The 16,492-nt window shown below is 33.7% G+C and overlaps 2 protein-coding genes across 2 annotated transcripts; both read left to right on the top strand.

The window, feature by feature from the left end:
• The first annotated feature begins 16 nt into the window (after positions 1 to 16).
• Positions 17 to 4,194, top strand: si:dkey-238d18.3. The gene is given in 7 exon segments (NM_001386247.1): positions 17 to 225; positions 594 to 727; positions 813 to 892; positions 1,462 to 1,543; positions 1,929 to 2,112; positions 2,220 to 2,350; positions 3,915 to 4,194. Coding segments are annotated over 7 exon segments (819 nt in total). The 5' UTR covers positions 17 to 179; the 3' UTR covers positions 4,077 to 4,194.
• A 1,697-nt stretch (positions 4,195 to 5,891) lies between these two features.
• Positions 5,892 to 14,264, top strand: ctrl (chymotrypsin-like). Its single transcript, NM_001004582.1, is given in 7 exon segments — positions 5,892 to 5,957; positions 7,058 to 7,161; positions 7,283 to 7,362; positions 8,772 to 8,853; positions 11,312 to 11,492; positions 11,574 to 11,704; positions 14,058 to 14,264. Coding segments are annotated over 7 exon segments (786 nt in total). The 5' UTR covers positions 5,892 to 5,911; the 3' UTR covers positions 14,220 to 14,264.
• The last annotated feature ends 2,228 nt before the right edge of the window (positions 14,265 to 16,492 follow it).

Here is a 16,492-nt window from a genome sequence, read left to right as displayed (position 1 = left end):
CCTATTATTGCCAATAATTAATTTTTTTTGTTTCCTCGTATGACAGTTACATTCCTGAGCTCCTCCTAATTGCATGGAGGTTGTAATTGCGAAATGTATCAGATACTAGACAGAATATAAAGCCAGAGAGAGTCCTAATGGGAACAACAGCAAGGCAGTAGGTGCTTGTCTACAACAACATGATCTGGCTCATTAGCTTTTTGGCTTTGGTGGCTTCCACTCTGGGTGAGTTTTTTTTTTATTATCATTATTATTTTGATTTAAATATGTAATTAAAAAGTATAATGTACAGTGAATACAAATCCATACAAAGACTCCAAAAAACACCACAGTAAACAAATTATGTAGTGTAAACACAAAAAGTTGACTCAACTTAATATTGTAAGGCAACTTGCTGCTGTTTTTTTTTTTAGTTGACCAGACTCAAATTTTAACCCAAGTACTATTGTTGACTCGATTTAGGTTGAGTCTACTAAAAAAAAACATTAAGCAAGTTGCCATACAATTTTAAGTTGAGTCAATGTTTTTGTTTTTACAGTAATGAGTTGTGATATTTGGATTCTTATTTGTCTCATTTTAAACTTTGTTAATAGGATGTGGTGTGCGTCAGCCATTAGGTTGGGCTGCTAAAGAATCAACCACTAAAAAACCTATTGATGGAGACATTCATGAAGGTATAATGCAGGGAGTGGATGCTCTCCGTTGGCCCTGGCAGGTTTCTATCAAGGTGAAGTTGTTTAAATACAAAATGACTGTTAAAAGTCTATGTCATATTAATTCTGTACTAATGAAATTCTCAATATTTAAACCAGACATCCAGTGGCGAGCATTTATGTGGAGGCTCTCTGATCAACAAATTTTGGGTCCTCACTGCTGCCCACTGTCAAATTCAGTAAGAATCTGTGTGTGTGTGCATGTTTCTCAAGTTAGGGACAAGTTAGGGTTTGGTTTTTAGATTACTGCATAATGACATGAGTATTATTTAGTTATGCTCAATTAAGGTGGTTTAAATGTATTATGTCCCTGTAATTGAAAATGCTTAAAAATCATATTTAACAGGATCTAATGACAATCAAAATTTGCAACATGTTGTAAGGGTTGGGTTTAGAGGTAGGGCCATATAATAAATAATTCTTACAGTGTAAAATACATTATGGAGTCCATGTAAACCAAGTATACAAGTGTGTGTACGGATTTGGGTGGTTTAAATGTATGACATGGGTATGACCTATTGTATGTATTTCAGCATTGAGGTGGTTTATACAGACTTATGAGGTTTTATGTCCTTGTAGTTCAAATGCTTAAAAAACCTACTTAATGTAGTCTTTTTAAGTGTGTGTGTGTGTGTGTGTGTGTGTGTGTGTGTGTGTGTGTGTGTGTGTGTGTGTGTGTGTGTGTGTGTGTGTGTGTGTGTGTGTGTGTGTAAAATTTGAATGCAGCTCTCTGTCACTGTCTTACTAGGGCTAGAAGTCACTATGTAGTCCTAGGACAACATGACCGTGGCTCCAATGATGGAAATGTTCAGGTCAAAGAAATTGCAAAGGTATCATTTATTTTAATGTGATTACTACAGTGTGCATTTAAAAATATATATTTTTTAAATTAAATAACGCTTAAAAAAAGTTACCCTTAAAAACTGTTTGATAAGCGTAAAAACTGTAATATTGTCAAATGTTACATATTAAATATTAACATACATAATTAAATATTACAATTGAAAATGATAATGATTTGATTCTCAAAAAACATTTCTTATTATCAATGTTGAAAACTCCTCTGATCCGTAATACTTTTGTGGAAACTGCACTGGATAGATGGATGGATGGATGGAGAGATAGATAGATATTATTTATAAATGATTGCTGCTTTTTTATCAATGAAATACATATTTTCCATTTAACTTGACATTTTTCTTCCTACGCTTACAGGTCATCACCCATCCTGACAACAACATACAGACTAAATTTAACAATGATGTTACTCTGCTTAAATTGTCTAGTCCAGCACAAATTACTTCCCTCGTATCTCCCGTATGTTTGGCAAGTTCTTCTTCAAACATTGTCCCCGGAACTCTTTGTGTCACAACTGGCTGGGGCAGAACTGAAACTGAACGTAAGCCTGCAGTTCATAATGTCTGTGTCAACTTGGCCTATAACTCCTGTATAACAACAGCTGGGTCTTTCTTAATCAAACTCTCATGAAATCTTTTGTTCTTTTAGTGAGCGCTCGTATCCTGCAGGAAACCACCATACCAATAGTGAGTCAGTCTCAATGTAAGCAGATTTTTGGGCAGAGCAAAATCACCGACAGCATGATCTGTGCTGGAGGATCTGGATCCTCGTCTTGCCAGGTAAATGAAGACAGATGTACAATCATACATATATATATATATATATATATATATATATATATATATATATATATATATATATATATATATATATATATATATATATATATTTTTTTTTTTTTTTTTTTTTTTTTTTTTTTTTTTTTAATAGTTTATGTTTTATATTTTGTGTTTGAGTAAAACATAATTTTTGTCTCATTCTGAAAGTTACTGATGACATGTCTTACAATTTTAAAATCCAAATGTTGAGAATTGCTTTAGAGCATTTTTCCATGAAATAAAATGTTTTCATGTTGTTGTTTTTTTTTTTTCATTATTTCACAAATGATGTTTAACAGCAAGAAAATTTTCACAGTATGTCTGATAATGTTTTTTCATCTGGAGAAAGTCTTATTTGTTTTATTTCAGCTAGAATAAAAGCAGTTTTTTATTTTTTAAAAAACATTTTGAGGTCAAAATTATTAGCCCCTTTAAGTCTTCAGAACAAACCACCATTAAACAATAACTTGTCTAATTACCCTAACCTGCTCCCTATCTATCTATCTATCTATCTATCTATCTATCTATCTATCTATCTATCTATCTATCTATCTATCTATCTATCTATCTATCTATCTATCTATCTATCTATCTATCTATCTATCTATCTATCTATCTATCCATCCATCCATCCATCCATCCATCTATCCATCTATCTATCTATCTATCTATCTATCACCTGGGTTTGAAGGGAATTCACAATTTCTCCTCAACTATTCGGTTGTGATTTTGCTCAGATGACACGTCAAACAGAGACTGGTGCTCCTGCCAAATTTCTGCTAATTTTTCTTTAATTTCTTGTGTCAAAATAAACTAAAATGAGCTCTTTTAAATTCTCCCCCAACCTCCCACTGGCCTGCAGGTGCCCACACTAGTGGATGCTGCTCTCTCATTGGCTGTGGGTGATTGCGGATGTTATTTTCACTCAAAACTCATTTCACATGGCATGATTCGATTCACCAACAGCTCCAGATATTCAGCATGCCAAACACTGTTTCTCACGGGTATTGGCGATTCTTTCAAATCATGTCTTTGATACTTTGTGATTGTAACTCACGTGCACGAGCACCAATTTGCCTGTGATTTCAGGCATTTGTTGGCGATTCAAAAACCTGTTAGCGAGTCAAAATCGGGGATAAACTTGTGCAGTCTAAACTCGGCATAAGAAGTAAATTTTTGGTGGAATAAATCAGATTTTCTGTCCCATTTTAAAAATGACAATATTTTTATTTAAAATTTGGAATAACTTTTTGCAGAGCTTTATAGAATAAACCAAATATTAACCCAAAGTTTTGGCATATAAAACTTTTACATTTGATTGAAAATATCTCTATTTGTGTTCTACATATGATTTTTAATTTTTTTTTCACATTTGCAATCGCATGAAGCTGAGTAAAAAATGTTGAACATGTTCAATTTTGGGGTGAACTAAAAATTAAACAGCTTTAAACTTCATTTAAAATGTGAAATACCAATGTATGCTTATATTATGGATGCAATATTGATGTCTTTCTGTCAAATGCAGGGCGATTCGGGTGGTCCTCTGATGTGTGAGAGCTCAGGTGTTTGGTATCAAGTGGGCATCGTTTCCTGGGGCAGAACAGACTGCCATGTGGATTTTCCATTAGTCTATGCCCGTGTCTCTTACTTACGAAAATGGATTGACAAAACTGTTAGATTAAACTAGAGCACTAGCAAGTATTCCAGTGACGAAAATATGTCTTCATAACCTACTATATTTTTTCAATACTGGAAATACCACATGTCATAATGCCAATGAAATGATTAAAGGCAATTTATATAACACTTATGTATCCACAGTTTTACTCTTCTTGTATTACACTACATACTTACATACTTTTGTTATACATGCATGCTTTTGATTCTACAAATAGTTAGTGAATGATTTTGGGTCTACCTGGTCAGACTTGAGTATTTGTGGTAAAGCAACAATCAAGTGATTAAATATAGATATTTTTAAGCATCAAATTTAATACAGCTTTTTTAAATTGGCACAATAGAATGTGTCCAGTATATTTTTTGATTAAAAAAATAAAGACTAAAAGTCATTCAGCGATATAACCAAAATATTGTTTAACATAAATTGACTTTATGTCAGAAAAATTCATTCATTAAAGGCTTAACTAGGGTAATAATGTTAATTAAGTAACTTAAGTAATTAAGTCATGGTAATTAGGCAAATCATTGTATAACAATGGTTTGCTCTGTAGACAATCGAAAAAATATATATATCACTTAAGGAGGCTAATAATGTTAACCTTAAAATGGTTTTAAAAGATTTCAAACAGCTTTAATTCTAGCTTTAACAAAACAGATAAAACTTTCTTTAAAAGGAAAACTGTTAAAGGAAATACTGTGAAAAACGCCTTGCTCTGTTAAACTTTATTTGGAAAATATTTTTAAAAGAAAAATAAATCACAGGTCACAAGGTCAGGTTCACAAGGTCAGAGAGTTTTCAGATCATAATGTAAGCCCAAAAAACTAAAACTAGCCCCAAAAACTAATACATTTTCATATAAAATCTTTAGTCTTTCTTAAAATCTTCAATCAACAATACATTTTTATTCAGTTCAAATATAATAAAATTTAGTGTGATCAAATTTACTCTTCCTTTTATTCAGTATATAAATGTCTGTTAAAACGAATAATAAAGGAACATTTTTACACCCATATTTGACATTTTATTTTTTATGACATTTATTTGAAGCTTTAAAGTAAGCAATTTGATAAAGACAACATACTGTATAGGTATATCTATAATTTTGTCGCTCCTCAGATGCTTAAATCTGAGTAAAACACAAACATTAATTCCTTATTGTCTATTTAATTTGTACATTTCCACGTATCTGTTGTATCAAAAAAAATACACACTTCTCTGCATGTCCTGTTATTTTCTCTCGGTTGTCCTTGAAGAGAATGATCACGATTGCAAAACCTGTGCAGACTATGAGCATTCCCATGGTGGCAGCATTCGAACGATCAGCATTTTGTCATCTTATAGATATTCTCCTATAGAAACCCCCGGAGTTAAACATCATTCGGATGAATTTATGGTGTTAAACAACCAAATACACATGCACAAAAAAAAAGGAATGTAATCAAAATGTGTTGAGTTTTAAATCTTTGCATTTTCTTATATGGTATATTTGCTGTTAGATTGTATAGGGTTGATAAGAACTTCAGGTTATTAATTTACAGGTTAAAGAATAACTTCTTAGGTTTTCTCATTCTTGAATGCATTAAGAAAACATTTGTTTCAACAAAGGCTATAGCGAACTAACCCTCTTTTTTAGTTGTTGACCCTCTTGATCTTGTCAACATTTCAACATACTTTTTGTCACTACTGTACTGAACAAGATATGAACGTTCCTGAGCTCTGAGATCCTGCCAGCTGCATGGAACCACCTTGATGAATTCCCAGTTTTATCAGATTCTGGGAGAATATAAAGCGGAGGTGAGAATCGGTGGAAAAAAAACAGCAGGAAATTATAAGTCTCTATAATGCTCTGGATCATTAGCTGTTTTGCTTTGGTGGCCTCCACTCTGGGTGAGTTTTTTTTCAGCTTTCAATGAGATGGGTATACTTCAGGTAATGCTTTTTTTTGTTTTTTATTTATTTTTTGTCTTGTTTCTAGTCCAAATGTCTAAACATTCTTAATTCGAAGCATTTTTTAGACAAGCAAAAAACATTGACTTGTTTTAGGAAATAATATGCTAAAATTAAGTGAGTTTTTCCTTAAAACATGGAAAAAATAATCTTGTTTTTTCTTTTGACATGGTTATTTTGCTTGTTTTAAAGAAAAAAAAACCTAATCTTGACATATTATTTCTTAAAACAAGACAGTATGTTTTGCTTGTCTAGAAAATGCTTCTTGATTTAGGATTTATATATATATATATATATATATATATATATATATATATATATATATATATATATATATATATATATATATATATATATACATATATATATATATACATAAACAAGACAAAAATATCTAATATGACAACATTTTACAGAATAAGATATATTTAGAACCAGATAATTGAAATTTATTTAAAAATGTATTTGCAGCTAAAGGCTAAACTTAGAAAAATATTTATATGTAAATAATTTGGTCACACTTTATTTTGATGGTCTGTTTACTACATTGCATCTACATGTCAACCAATTCTCAATAGATTTTAAGTAGACTGTTGGTTGGGTAAGGGTTAGTATGAGTTGACATATACTTGCTAAGTTTCTTATAGTCAGTTAAATGTCTGTTGAAGGAGCAGTATCAGCAGATAATAAGCAGACAGTCTACTAATACTCAAATGGACCAACAAAATATAGTGTTACCCTAAATTCTTTAGTCTTTGCCAAGAAGACAGTACAGTACATCAAATTTTACTAGTTATTACTTGTGCAATGTAATTATATTACACTGCTTAAAGTGTAATTTAAAGACTTAACTGGGTTAAATAGGTTAACTAATCAAGTTAAGGTAATTAGGCAAGTCATTGGACAACAGTGGTTTGTTTTCTTTTAATTCAGCAGGGCTAATAACTCTGACTTCAACGTAAAGAGTATCAGAAGTTCAGTTTTAAGTAAAAAAAAAAAAAACTTGTTTGTCTATAATTCCGATAATTTCCTTCTCACAGGCTGTGGAGTGCCAGCCATTAAGCCCGTTATTAGTGGCTACAACAGAATTGTGAATGGAGAGAATGCAGTGTCTGGCTCCTGGCCCTGGCAGGTCTCTCTCCAGGTAACTCGTCTTAATTATGCAAAACTTTTATTAATCAACTAGAGTTTTTGTGTTGTTGTTGTTGTTGTTATAAACAAAACTGCATGATAAGGGCATTAAAACCAACAATGTTTTTACACAGCAATCCAATGGCTTCCATTTCTGCGGTGGATCCCTGATCAACCAGTATTGGGTTGTCACCGCTGCCCACTGCCGTGTTCAGTAAAAACCTTTATATTTTCATAAACTGAGTCTAAATATTGGTTTTATGCTTCAATTTTTTTATATTTTTTTATTTATATCACAACCATGACATTGAAAGAAAAGAAAAAGAAAAGGAAACTTACAAATAAAATACAGTAGGTGATACTTTAATATGGCCATTACCGAAGCTCTATGTACCGCCGCCGTTCTAAAGGAGAAAAATGTGTTTTTTAGGTATGATCACAGTTTGGGACTATGCTGCCTGGTGGCACAAAGGAACGAGATGCGAATGGACAGAAATAGCCTATACATTAGCTGTAAATACTCTGCTACTTGTAAATAAAAATAAGCAATGAAACAAAGCATTATAATTCCTTCAATAATCATTAAAAAGACAACTAAGCTACAATATTTAAGATGACATTGACTGGATCAAACGTATGATTCCTTTTTAATATTAGGATATTTACTTTGAAATTTAAATGTATATTTTCCTGCCAATCTTGCTATTAAACACTTTGCATGAACATGCTGCCAGCAGCTGTAAAGCAGTGAAGCATTTATAAAATCCTTATTTTCGAAGGAGCAGAACAAATCATCGCACAGTTGGACGGGCACAAAATAAAAATATCATTCATATATTTTTCTTGAAAAAAAAAATATTTTTGAAACGAATATCGTTTGCTATAATTTGTATTTTAATTGTAATGTATTTTTCGTTGGTCAGTTAACTGCTAGATAAAAAAGAATAACAAAAAAACCTTAGGGGTGAAGTGCTTCAAAACAAGTCTGCTATATGCTTTAGCACCAAAACAAGCTGTCGTGAGATTGTGTTGGTTTGTTAAACAAAATAATAATCTAGCCTAAACAAAATTAAAGTTATATGTCATTCCAGAGTTTCTGATTTGAAAGTGATAAAACAGAGTCGATCATATTTGTTCAGTCCATATGTTATCATTTAACATGAGATGCTTGGCAACATCTAAAAGAATAGCCAGCTATATCAAAGTTAACAGTGAGGCAAAACATTGTCATATTTTAAATAAATACATTATCATTTGACATGAAGAGTTTGATAACACCCAAAGAGTACAAAATAGAAATAACTTAGAAGAAAACATTTAATGAAATAAAATTAAAATAAAGAAATAAATTTATTCTAAAGGCCAGGGAGTTCTTCAAAGTATTTAATAAAGGGAGATCATTTGTCTTGCGTTTCGAGCCTCGAATCATGTATTTAATCTTTTCCAATTGAATGTAATACATAACTTTATTTATCCAGCCAGCGTGTGCAGGAGGGTCTACTCTTTTCCACTTGAATAATATTAAACGTCTTGCTAGTAGAGTAGTGAAAGCAATAACTGAATGCATATCTTTACTGAGATCTATATTCCATGCTTCCAATTTAAACCTTGTTTTTCTGCTAGGGCTGGATATCACTATGTGATTCTTGGAGAGCATGACCGCGGCTCCAGCGCTGAGTCTGTTCAGGTTAAAAGCATCGCTAAGGTACAGTAACATCTTTAAGAGGACCTATTATGCAAAAATCACTTTTATAAGGCTTTTAAACACCGCTGTGTGACAACATTGTTCGAATTTAAGCAGCTTACTCATAATAAAATGTATTAATTCTATATTTATTATCACACTTGATAAAAGCAGTGTGCAGAAACACTTTGATTGACATTCTCCTGTACGTGTCATCAAAGGGGGAAAGCTCCGCCCACTAGTGATGATCTCTTCCTCATTGCATAAACAATCCTAAATGAGAAGCAGCCGTCTGCCATTTTAATGTCAGTGACTAATAAATGTGAAGTTTCACAAATGAACACAGATAGCGTTAGTCCTATTGTGAATCTGTCACCATCTGGCACATAGGCATTTATAGCTCCAGCCTCTTTTGAAAAGTTGTCTGGAGCACAATATCAGATGCATTTAAAGTGACAGTAATCAGAATGGCACAATTTGAATTAAAGCCTAAAAGGGGCCGTTTTAAAAAGCTATAAAAATATATCTGTCAGGTACTTTGAGCTGAAATTTCACATACACACTCTAGGAACATCAGAGACTTATTTTACATTTACATCTACTTTTTTTCATCCCATTAAAATGTTATTGGCCCAGAATACCTTTCATTTGACTCACTGTCTGCTCAACACATTATATTGTGAGCATCTGAAACCACAGAGATTTGTCATTATGATTTACAGAACGTAAAAGTATTGCTTGCTTCCTTATAAACAACAGTTTCTTAGAAACAGACACCTTTGTGTTTGTGCCACAATTTACTCTTTTTTTTTTCTTTGTAAAGCCACAAGATTTGCATTTTTTAAATTTGCATTAAACGTGATGGATATCAGTGAAGTCTCTGTAAAAACCAAAGTTCTCAGTAGATTTAAAGGTCATTCAATTGCATTCTACAAGAATTACTTGTAACCATTCAAAAGTACGAGGTCATTAAGATTTTTAAGAAATAATGGGCTTACTGTATGGCTTACTGGGCTTACTGTATTATTCCTTACTCTAATTCAGCTAGGATGCAATAAATTTATTATAAGTGCCAGTAAATGCATTTCAATGTTATACACGATTTCTGTTTCCAATGAATTCTGTTATTCTGAACTTTGAACTTTCAGTTCATGGAAGTATCCTGTTTTTTCTACAGAATTTTGTTTCTACAAAAATACTAATCAGCAAAACTGTTTTCAGTCTAATAAGTTCATAAGAAATGTTTCTTTATGGCATTAAATCAGCATATTCATCAGCATATGATTTCTGAAAAACAGTGTCACTCTGAAGACTGGAGAAATTGGACACACTCTTTTCAAATAAAATCAAATCAAATAGGGGCAGGATAGTGGCTCAGTGGTTAACACTGTTACCTCACAACATGAAAGTCGCAAGTTAGAGTCCTAACTGGGTCAGTTGCGCATTTCTTTGTGGAGTTTGCATGTTCTCCTTGTGTTTGTATGGGTTTCCTCCGGTTGCTCCGGGTTCCCCCACAGTCCAAAGACATGGACTATAGCTGAATTGGATGAACTAAATTAGAAGTAGTGTGTGTATGTGAGTGTATAGATTTCCTGTTACTGAGTTGCTACTGGAAGGGCATCCGCTGTATAAAACATATGCTGGAATAGTTGTTCATTCCAGTCCATTCGGCTGTGGCAACCTCCAAAAAATAAAATGAAATAAATATAACTTGGAATTGTAGACTTAATAACTTTGACTTGTGATAGCCTTTATATTCTGCTACTCTCTAATGATTTGAAGTGCTTCTTGTATCCTCATTTATCATTTAAGTCCACATCAAGTCTCTTTGGATAAAAGCATCTGCTAAAGGAATACATTTAAATGTAAAGTTCTGCAGAAATGTAAGCTTTGCAATTATAGGAATAAATAATTTCTGTACTTTGAGTCACTATCTGCAAGTATCGCTTGCTTCATTTCAAATTGTTTGAGTCAAACTGTCTCCTTTTTATATAGGCAAGTCATTTTATATCAGTGATTTGTTCTGTAGACAATCGAAAAAAAAAATGTTTAAGGGGGCTAATAATATTGACCACAAAATTATTTTAAAAAAATAAAATAAAAACTGCTTTCATTTTAGCTGAAATAAAACAAATAAGACTTTCCCCACAATAAATAATATTATAGGGAATTCTGTGAAAAATCCCTTGCTTTGTTGAACATCATTTAAGATTTTTTTTTTTAATTAAATTAAATTTATAATTTTAATAATTCACTTCAGCTGTCTGTAGGTCATTCTTTGGTAACTCACAGTGCATTAATTTTAACAAGTTTTGACTTTGGATTTTAATAATTCATTAGTAAATGTTTGAACTATAATAAATGCTGTACTAGTATTGTTCATTACTTGTTCAAGTTAGCAAATACATTAAGCAATGAAAGCTTATTGTAAAGTGTTAACATTTAAATTAAACAGACAATATGTTTTCTCCCACTCTAGGCCATCACTCATCCTTACTACAATAGTCAGAACTTCAACAATGACATTACCCTGCTGAAACTGTCCTCTCCAGCCCAGCTGACGTCTCGCATCTCTCCTGTGTGTCTGGCGGCCTCCTCCACCAGCATCCCATCTGGAACTCGCTGCGTCACCACTGGATGGGGCAAAACTGGAAGCACCTGTAAATATAGCTCAATTAATGCCAATTCAATACCTGTCACACAATGACTATGCCTTAGATTTTCTTCTTTTGTTTTCACAGCAAGCCCTCGTATCCTGCAGCAGACCGCATTGCCTCTTCTGAGTCCAGCTCAGTGTAAGCAATACTGGGGCCAGAACAGAATCACAGACGCCATGATCTGTGCTGGAGCCTCCGGTGTCTCCTCTTGCCAGGTATGTCATGCTAGATTTACATTGGAAATGTACTTTTCTACTGAGTGAAAGTATTTGCCCCCTGTTTAATACTGTTTAAAAGTAGCATACATTTCTAACATGTACACAGTCTGCCCTATTAGATATGAAAATATAGACTGTTTGAAAATAACTTTGCATTTACATTCGATAGCTAAAATCTTAAATCTTAAAATCTCTTAATCTTTAGAAAGTTTAATAAAAGTTTTACAAAATTAAAATATCAATAATAATAAAAATAAATGTGTCAAAATTAATAGTTTCATCAGTGCACCCCGATGCAGATGGGGACAATTCAATATCGATTCAGTCATAGATCATAACCAGTTGTTTTGTTCTGACGTCATTTATCTGCTATGCGTGATGTTGCAGTCGAATACTATGGCGAAGGAGGCGAGGGCGAGTAAATAAAACATAGGAGTTAAACTTAAAAGGTTGATTATTATGCACAGTTCAACTGCTTGTGAGTTTGCTGGAAAGTCTTTCATTGACAGTGAAAAAGGCACAGCCAGTGGCGGTTCTAGATTAAATGGCACCCTACAAATCACCCCATATCAACTACATCAACCCCATTTTCATTTACATTCAACCCCAGTTACTATATTTATTACTTTATTACATATAAATAAAATTAATATTATTGTTATAGAATTTTTCTTAATAAATAACAGAAATCAATCCTAAATGTTACTGGAAAACAATGTAAAAACACAACTGGAGTGAAATGTTAAGATCTATTAACAAATCTTTTGCATGAATTTAAAAGACAATTATATAGAATACAAAAAAAAAAATTAGGTAATTATTATCTGTTGTCTTAGACCCGACTGATGGCTGAGAATGAATTATTAAGTAATTATTTATTAATTAATTATTAAGTCTTACCTCTCTGACTCATCTCTCCATTCTGCTTCATAGCCATGCTTAGTCAAAATAAGATCATCATCATATTATAACTTTAGTCAACTTATTGTCGACTTGCAAAGCTCGCTGTGTGCCGACACCTCTGCATAAAAGTTGCTCTGGTTTCACAGCATATAGGCGGCGTGTATTTTATCGGAGTGCATGTAAACAACCGGTATTCACATCGGGAGCAGAACAGCGGATGAGGCGCACGGGAATGGTTTTCTGTGTGCATCAGTTTGCTTTCACCAGTGCTGTTTTAGTTGCACATAGAGAAAAACAATCTTGCACATACAAAATACAGCAAATGTGAATGGCCTCTAACGTCAAATAAATTAAACTAAATAAATCTCAAAGCTTTTACTGAGGCTCGTTTTTTTTTTTTTTGCACTGTCTCCCCATGTCGTCCCCCAGCAAGATGCCACCCTGGGCGATCGCCTAATTGCCCATGCCTAAATCCGCCACTGGGCACAGCACATGAGCTGCTAATTCACTACTAGGGACAAATGCTGTAAAAATACATCTCACTTTAGACATTTGACCCGCTGGCGTGTTCCTGACGTAACTTTTTCTCTCCTCTTGCCTGTTAAAGCGATATTTGTGGATCCAGACATGAGTGTGCCTGAGGTACAAGTTTTCTCCACTGTGTCTATTATGAATTATTTGTCATAACCGCCTATTTTGTGCATATAGAGTGTAACTGCAGCTGTTCGTGCTGGGTCACTCATCGGTGAACATCGCTTTCATTTCTGAAGTCAATCGCAGCCCTTTCTATTGAGCGGGTGAAGACAATGACCGATATCACAGTGGTGTAAGACCTCGCTTGACAGTGCTTAAAAAGCAAGCGGGATAATATTTACATTAGTTTATTTGCTATAAATGCTCATGCTGTCTTCTGTGCATGTATTGGCGTTTTTTCTAAAACATTCAAAACCCATGTTTTCTTTGAGCAAGTAAAATTAAAGGTACAGTTCATATATCTTAAGGCGTGTATTAAAGAACAAATCTGTATTACAAATAATATGTAAATATATTGGTAGATTTGAATAAAAAAAATCTTGTATTGTAAATAAAAAATCTAATTGTGTATGGAAAGCAACGTCAATGCACCATGATGTCAAATGAACCGAATTGATGGCATGATAATCGTAACCGAACCGTGAAACAATTGTAGGTTCACACCTCTAATATATAGCATTTTCTTCCCAAAAAATGGTTTGGTTTCAATCTTTTTTTACAGATTTAATTAAATTACATTTTTCATTTTAATATAACACCTGGAATATCTTCAGTTTAATTGTGAGGAAACGTTTTTGCCACCTTATCCTGAATTTGTGGGACAATTTTCTTAATTTTGTTTTATTTAATTTACAGTGTACATACATTAATTAATCCTTAAATGATCGTATATGTGTCTGTGTGTCAACTACAGGGTGATTCTGGTGGTCCTCTGGTGTGTGAGAGCTCAGGTGCTTGGTATCAGGTTGGCATCGTGTCCTGGGGCACCAGTGACTGCAATGTTCGTACCCCTGCCGTCTATGCTCGCGTCTCTTACCTTCGCCAATGGATTGACCAGATCGTTGCCTCCAACTAGAGCTCTTACTCTCTGAAGAAAATGCCAATAAAATCTAAAAAACTATGCTTAATGACTCAGTCAATTTAAACTGTAGTTAAAACACAAATTAATTTGTGAATTGTGAGGTCCCGGAACAGATCGGAGTAACGGATCCGGCATGAGGAGGGCAGTTGAGGAGGGGATTGGTAAAATCAGGTGCCAGATCCGGTGTGTTCTGGCACAAATTAAGCCCTGGCCGCAGCTCTGAGCAGTTTAGTTCCAACCCTAATCAAACACACCTGGGGCCTGTTTCAGAAAGCAGGTTAAGTTAAAACTCAGAGTAGTTTAACCTTGAAATGAGAGAAACTCTGGGTTTTCCGTTTCAAAATGGCAGGTTTGTTAAACTCGAGAAAGCAGGGTAAGTCAAGCCTGTTTCTAAAAGAGAGTTAACTTTAACTCAGAGTCAGTTACCGTGGTAACTTACTCTGTGAATCTAACCTGGTCCAGAGCAGGTTTTATTCTCTAAAAGTTTCTGTCGGTCTCCTCCCCTTTTTTAAAGATGAAGCGGTATTTCTCGCATTAGTCTTACATTTCCACACACCTATTTTAGAGCTCATTTTGGAGATGTGCATAAAAAAGATTGATGGAAACGTCATGATTCACATAACTTTTGAAAATACGCATAATAAAACATGTGCATAACTGAGTAGGTTAAACTTTTATTTGATAAGATGCACATAAACTACGAAGTGCACTTAACAAATTACAGTAGGCTATGTACATTAAAAAATGGTTTGTTAGAGATGATGATGGAAATGTGTGTGAAAGGACAAACCAGCAGACTGAGCACACTGCAGAACATCTTAAATGTTGTTTTAGTCATTCTAAAATGCCTTAACTGTTTCAGTATTAGTGTATATTATTAATTACCTCCGAGCGTCTGGAGCGTGTCACGATCTCCGCGTCTGGCTTCAAACGCCCCCACGTGTTCATTCTGTGTCAATTGTCTTCTGAGGCTCAGGTACATTAATTAAATAAAAAATCATTGATGCAGCTTCTTCTACCGCAGTAATTCTGTTTTTACTGTTGATATTTGGCGCAAGTTAATCAGGAAGTGACGATTGTGTTCTCTTCGACTCTTTGGATAAAAACGCTGCTTTATTTTTAGGCGTTATTCCAGTTTTGCACAAATTTATGTAATAGCCTATATTTAGATGGAAACACAGCTATTGCCTACATTTTTGTCACACACAGAACAAAGTCACGTACGAGGCTTGTCCTTTTTTTCATAAATAATTAACCTTCGACATGCACTGTTACTAGATTAATGGGATTATTATTCTGTCTAAATTATTTTATTACTGCTTACCTTCTTAATGTTATATCAACCTCTATCACTTGATCAATAAAAAGGCAGACACATAACAAGTGCACTGTTAAATCTATTAAAACTGATAAAAGTGTATAAACGTTTAGAAAAAAAGTATAAACGTCACACATTACATTACTTATTTTATTATAGTTAAAATGTTTAAATAGTTAAAATTAAAAATTACGCCTTAACTTGGGCAGCTGTTTTCCCACGCTGTCTCTGTTTCACTGATGGTTGCTTCATTTTAAATATATACACTCATATTTGCTATAACTTTCCATGAGCACATCAAGTTTAGCTGGAGAAAGAAATGCTGATCTCTTTTTTTAAGATGTTGCCATAGTCACTCGTAATATCTGCGCTCCATTGATAATGCCTTTTTATAGTCACTGTGCGCGCGCTTAACTCTGAGTTGGTCTACTCAAAGTTGATTGACCCAACTCAGATCAGCTGTTCTGAAACCGAAAACTCAGAGTTTTTAATCTCTCGGTAAATCAACTCAGAGTTCAAGTTTAAACTCTGAGTTGTTTGAACCTCCTTACTGAAACAGGCCCCTGATCAAACTAATTGGGTGCTTTAGACTTGTTTAAAACCTACAGGTAAGTGTGTTGCATTATTGTTGGTACTAAACTGTGCAGGGATTGACACCCCTGAGTTAAAGTAAAAAAAAATAAATATATATTAACATGAGTATTGGTTTCATGATCTAGATCAGGACTATTCAATTAGTTTGTCATGGAGGCTAGTTCATGAAAAGCATCCCAAATAAGGGGCCGGAGAGATTTGACCTGCAATTTAAGTGATGACAGCAATATAAGAGTCCATATGCTGTGTTTTTGCTCCTTAAGACACCCACCTTGGCTTTTTCTACATTAAAATGTTAATATGTTATATTTTGAAACTACACAACATCTGTACAATGTGGCTTTTTTACAAACAT

This window comes from Danio rerio, chromosome 15 (assembly GCF_052040795.2).
Source record: "Danio rerio strain M-AB ecotype USA chromosome 15, GRCz13ab, whole genome shotgun sequence".
NCBI lineage: Eukaryota > Metazoa > Chordata > Actinopteri > Cypriniformes > Danionidae > Danio > Danio rerio.
The sequence above is the reverse complement of the archived record's forward strand: the minus strand, read 5'-3'. Positions and strand labels throughout refer to the sequence as shown.